This window comes from Pan paniscus, chromosome 9 (genome assembly GCF_029289425.2).
Source record: "Pan paniscus chromosome 9, NHGRI_mPanPan1-v2.0_pri, whole genome shotgun sequence".
Classification (NCBI taxonomy): Eukaryota; Metazoa; Chordata; class Mammalia; order Primates; family Hominidae; genus Pan; species Pan paniscus.
Genome location: NC_073258.2, coordinates 103885275 through 103891274, shown reverse-complemented (window position 1 = coordinate 103891274; position 6000 = coordinate 103885275). Strand labels below are relative to the sequence as shown.

Below are 6000 nucleotides of genomic sequence, written 5' to 3'. Positions count from 1 at the left end.
GTTGTTTTTAACGTCAACTGCAAAGTATTAGTAGTTTCACTTTTTGGCGGTGACTGCCAGCATCAGAGCGCGGTAGAAGCTTCATGAGAAAGGTCAGGATACCCTGGACAGGATACAGAATTCCGCGGACTGCCGCAGTCGACGGGTCAGATAGCTTCGCTCTGCCTGGCCTACCTACGAGTGGCAGAGGCTAACCGGAACCACGCCCCTTCCCGGGACCGGCTCCGCGATTGCGTCACTTCCGGGCCTCAGCGATTCGCCTCCGGGTTAGGCTGAGCCTCTTGCTTGCTGTGACTGGTGGAGCTGCCGCGCTGTCCGCGTTATCTCCTCCCGGTGAGAACGAACCGCAGTGTCCACCGGCGAGGAGCCAGCCCTGTCCCGGTCAGAGAAAGACGACGAGGATACCTGGGAGCGGGCGGCGGCCGGGCTGGGCCGCGCCGGTGCGGGCTGGCGACTCTGCTCCTCCGCTTGCTGCTGTCTCTGGGAACTGGGTGCCAGCGCTGAGGGGCTTCCAGCGGACAGGGACCCCCTTCCCCGGCTCCCCTGCCCACCCTGCCGGGGAGGGCGGAAGATGCCGGTGAAGAAGAAGAGAAAATCCCCTGGGGTGGCAGCAGCAGTAGCGGAAGACGGAGGCCTCAAAAAGTGTAAAATCTCCAGGTACCATCTCCCCCCACCCTTCAAGCTTCCCTCCTCCCTCCTTTGCTGGACAACTGGAGGAAAAGGAGTCGGGCCCGGCCTGCCGGGCTGGGGCTGGAGACAGGTGAGGCCCCTTTGATCGAGCTAGGCTGTAGGTGCCGAACACCGCGAGTCTCCGCGCCCGACCCGACCTCGTGTTCGAGTGTGTGCACGCTGGCGTTTATGGAGAGACTAGAAGAGCCGCCCACGTTGAGTCTACGTGCCCTGCAGGGTGGGGAACAGATGCATATGTAAATTGCGCTTCCCCCCACCCCCACCCCACAACCGACCCTCGATCCCCTACTCCCGTATCGCTCCTCTGCCTTTTTCTAGACTTAGAAGTGAGTACATATCCGCAGAAGGGTCACTTCTAGAATTTCTTTGTAGAGTGTGAAGAAAGCAGAACATAAGGAATCTTGACAACTGTCTTGGGAATGGTAGAAAGGAAAACTTGTATGCTATAATTGGCCTCCATATTTAGTATTTGGAGTGGCCTAACCCGGAAGGTCCCAGCAGGAGGCCTTTTAAATTGCAGGAGCCCCATTTTCTGGAAGTATAGTGCCTCACCTATGCCAAGTCCCTGTGTGCAGAGTTGGAAAGGCCCTGCATGCTTTTTGTCTTCTAGCATTCAGGACGCTGTTAGCTCTCAGCATAAATTAAATAATTTGTGAGCTCTTGTACTCTGTCCTACTGGTAAGAAAGAAGACAAGGCAGAACTATATAGTAGTAGCTCTTTGATCCCCTTGTAGCATATCATGGAGGCATCACAGCAAAATTTATGCTACAAAAAAACTGCAATTTTGGTGTGAGAAATGGTTTTTTTGTTTTTTTGTTTTGTTTTGTTTTGTTTTTCTGAGACGGAGTCTTCCACTGTTGTCCAGGCTGGAGTGCAGTGGCGCGATCTCCGCTTACTGCAACCTCCGCCTCCCGGGTTCAAGCGATTCTCCTGCCTCAGCCTCCTGAGTAGCTGGGATTACAGGCGCCCGCCACCACGCCCTGCTAATTTTTTGTATTTTTAGTAGAGACGGGGTTTCACTATGTTGACTAGGCTGGTCTTGAACTCCTGACCTCGCGATCCGCCCGCCTCGGCCTCCCAAAGTGCTGGGATTACAGGAGTGAGCCACCTCGCCCGACTGAGAAATGCTTTTTTAAAAAAATAACCATATTAGCTGCCTTTTCATCAATGGTTGGCACTTGATATGACAACTTCAGATGCTACTATTGAAAGAAGACTGTAGCCAGGATTATAAGAAGGAAATAATGATAGAGCTCTCCTTAAAGAGAGATCTGCTTAAACTGTGAGGTAGATGACTTACATAGTCTGCATCTTCTTTTTTGTAATTGGTCGACTTTTTTCCCTCATTACTGTGTTTTGGTAAAGGAGTCTATGGAGTATTAGGCTATTAATGTGAACGATGATACATACACCTCTTGTTTGTCAACATTAGAATTTGACATGGTTACTTTAGTAGCTCACATTTTTATAAGATATAGGCAAATTATTATTCATTTTTGTACTATATCTCATGGCCATCTTAAGTATATAATGTATTAAAATTATTTAAGTTAAGTACATTAAGATAGCTGAGCAGGCAGTATTATTAGAACTCAGGTGATACTTTGCTCTATCAATTTAAATTTTTAAATATCATACTCTTACTTTACATTACTCAGTTACAGAAGTTCTATCATTTCTATATCATTGTGGTAGGGTAATTATTTGAGTTCCTTGAAAAAAGTTTCTCTGAAGGCCATTAAATTCTAGAGGCCATTTTGAACTTACCAAATTTTAGTTATTTTATGAAAAACAATGAAAATGATTTTATGAAAAAAATGAAACAGAATGAACAGAACCTAGGATTAAATAGCCTTGTCCCAATTATTTGGACTATTGTTAACTTTTAGTGTTTTGTTGTTTTTTTTAAATCTGTGTAATTTAATATACCCTTAGGTCCTAAGTCATCATTTATCTTTAAAAATCTATTTAAGCTTAGGTGATAAAACAACTCTTAATATAACATTTTATTTTGAAATATTGATTCATTAAGTATCAAAATATACTTTGTAAGCGTTTGTTTTCAAATATTTATCTATTACACACAAATAGAATTTCTATGCAAATCAATAGAATCAAAATAAATATTTATACTTTCCCACCTACTAGGTTGAACTTCTTTGTAGTCTTTTAAAATGTGCGGAAATAACTTACTGATATTTTTGGATTTTGATACTGAGTGAAAAGGTATTTGGGTTTTGTTAGCCGATAATTCTTATGTATAGACTACTGTTTCAAGTTGCAATTACTTAACAACTTCAGTTTTTTTCCAACAATGCCAACCGAAGAAAAAAAAAACCTTTGTTTAATGTGAGTGGAAGTAGTTAATTTTGAACTTAGTTTTTCTCTAAGAGTTGAGATGTGATAAAAATCTTAGGCGTCTGTGTGTTTTCTAAGCTATTGCAGATCCCAACCCCCTGCTAGACTAATAAGTGGAGAGGAACATTTTTCAAGCAAGAAGTGCCTGGCTTGGTTTTATGAATATGCAGGTAATGAAATTAATATAAGAAGATATTAGTCATATGCTTTAAAAAGTTTATTTGGCTTATTCATTTAACAAATTATCTGTTACAGGCCTGCTATGTGTTAGTGCTGTGTACTGGGATGAGGGTCAGGACTGAAGATTGTGGGTAGACTAAAAATTTGTTGCCAATTTAGGCTGATATTTCTTTAAATATATATTCGGTATATATTTACTGGGAGGGAAGAACTCATTTATTATTAATAAAACGTGTAAACAAAGACGGATTCACTTATTTACATCTATTGGCTAAAGTAGTATTCTGGAAAATAAAAGGTACACAATAAAACATTTTTGTATTTGATATTGTGGAAAACACAAAGTACATAACAAAACATTTCTATTCAATATTCTCTTTTTGAAATTTTTCTGAACTAACATTTTCTGAAACTTTTGGGGAGACATAGTAAAAGATTTAAACCCCTCAGTTATAATTGTACAACACATTTACTTTTTAACAATTATCATTTAGCCATCCACTTCTACTAGAGATGCAATAGTAAGAAAATAAATAGACTGATATTAATACAGTGTGATAAATACTGTATTCAGAAGATACACTGTGAGAGTTCATAGGAGGGATATATAACCCAGCTTTTAAAGTGTCATGGGAGTTTTCTAGAGGAGCTAACTTAACCTCAGCTAAATCTTGTAACTGGTGGATGAAGAGCCCTAGGCCCAGGATGGGGTTGTGTTTTAGAGGCGAAAGTCAAAGCCAGCCAGAGATGGGGCTGAAGAGTTAAGCAAATATATGCAAAAGAACACTTATACTATCTCATAAACATATATGGAATTTTTTTCCCCTTAGAATAGTTTTGTTTTTTTGGAGTTATTGATTTTAAAGCTTTTTTCTTTTCCCTGTTTCCTTTTTTTTAACCTGCTTCACTTTTTTTCCTCCTTCTTTTAATCACCATCATTCTCAAAATGTTTGTTTAAAATGGAAGTGTATATGTAGCTATTGCCTTATATTTAGTGCTCATCCACATTAAGATCTAAAGTAGTATACTTTGAACTTGAGGTATAAGTTTAGGCTAATTGTATGGAATGTGAGACTATTTTGAAAGGGGGGCAGTAACTTTACTGTTGGAATCAGCTGAGTGATCCCAAAGTACAATTTTAAAATTGTTTAGTAACAGAACAGATTCTTTCTAGACCAGAAATAAATGCTATTACTGGCATCCCAAGACAACCACTAACCCAATTTAAATGAAGGGAATTCATTTCTTACTGACCTCCATTTAAAATGTTGACCCATTATCCCAAATGCCAGTTTTACTGGTATGAATGATATATAATCAAAAGGTCACCCATCTTATTTCACTTATAAAGGTTACTAGATACAATAGAAATAGAAAATATTTGCCTCAACTAGGAACTTTTCTAGGTAGCATAAGATTCTAATTAAACATTTGTTTACTATATTAGCATTTTTAATAGCCAACCTAATAATTGCATTATTCCAGGAATTGTCCTAGGTATATTATTTTTTCTTGTGACTGTTCTATTAAGTAGGTAGTATTATCACCACCTCCCCACTACGACTTTATTTTTTGAGACAGGGTCTCACTGTGTCGCCCACGCTGGAGTGCAGTGCTGTGATCATGGCTCACTGCAGCCTTGAGCTCCTGGGCTCAGGCCATCCTCCCACCTCAGCCTTTCTAGTAGGTGGGAATATAGGCATGTGCCACCACGCCTGGCTAATTTTTTAAATTTTTTGTAGAAATGGGGTTTCAGCCGGGTGCGGTGGCTCACGCCTGTAATCTCAGCACTTTGGGACGCCAAGGCAGGCATATCACGAGGTCAGGAGATCGAGACCATCCTGGTTAACATGGTGAAACACTGTCTCTACCAAAAACACAAACAATTAGCCGGGCGTGTTGGTGTGCGCCTGTAGTCCCAGCTACTTGGGAGGCTGGGGCAGGAGAATGGCGTGAACCCAGGAGGCGGAGCTCACAGTGAGCCGAGATAACGCCACTGCACTCCAGCCTGGGTGACAGAGTGAGACTCTGCCTCAAAAAAAAAAAAAAGAAAAAGAAAAAAAGAAATGGGGTTTCACGATGTTGCCCAGACTGGTCTCCAACTCCTGGGCTCAAGTGATCTACCTGCCTCAGCTTCCCAGAGTGGTGGGATTACAGGCATGAGCTGCTGTGCTTGGCCATACCCTCATTTTATAGATGAGAAAACTGAGACTTAGATTAATTAATTTGCCCAAGATCATATAGTGACAAGAGCCAGGATTCAAACCCAGGTCCTTCTGATTCTAAAGTCCATGCTTTTAACTACTATGCTTTTATGTATTTTTTATTTAAATTTTATAATGTTTATATATAGTTATAAACATTTTATTATAATAGACATTTTATGTTTATTTTTTATTTAAGCTAATTTTCACTTTTGCAAAGAAAATATTGGTACTCTTGGTTAATTTCTGTCATCCATTCAATAAATATTGAGCACTTGTTTTGAGTCAGGCACTGTGCTGAGTGCTGGATATATAGTGCTGAGCAAGTCAGACAAGATCCCTGCCTTTGGGGGACTTGCCTTCTGGTGAGGAAGACAGTCAGTAAACAGGTATGTAGGCAAGATAAGTACAGATTGTGGGGAGTTATAAGGATAATAAATATGGTGAGGTTCAGGAATAGAGAATAAAGAAGGGTTAGATGGACTTTCAGATAGAGTGGTTAGGGAAGGCCTCTCTGTGGAGACCACTTTGTGCAGAGACCTGATTAGGGAGGAACCATTTGTTTGC

The 6000-nt window shown here is 40.9% G+C and overlaps 1 protein-coding gene across 3 annotated transcripts in view; it reads left to right on the top strand.

Moving 5' to 3' along the window:
• Positions 1–209: 209 nt before the first annotated feature.
• DCUN1D5 (defective in cullin neddylation 1 domain containing 5) overlaps positions 210–6000 on the top strand; it is a 30137-nt gene continuing 24346 nt past the window's right edge. The window contains exons 1-2 of one of the 3 annotated variants that reach the window (XM_003828372.5): positions 210–657; positions 3128–3219. In XM_003828372.5, coding sequence (XP_003828420.1) covers positions 572–657; positions 3128–3219 — 178 coding nt within the window. In that variant the 5' untranslated portion in view covers positions 210–571. Of the gene's footprint in view, positions 761–811; positions 1017–3127; positions 3220–6000 lie in introns of those variants that run through there. The other 2 variants (XM_008953767.6, XM_034933599.3) reach the window with 2 other exon arrangements.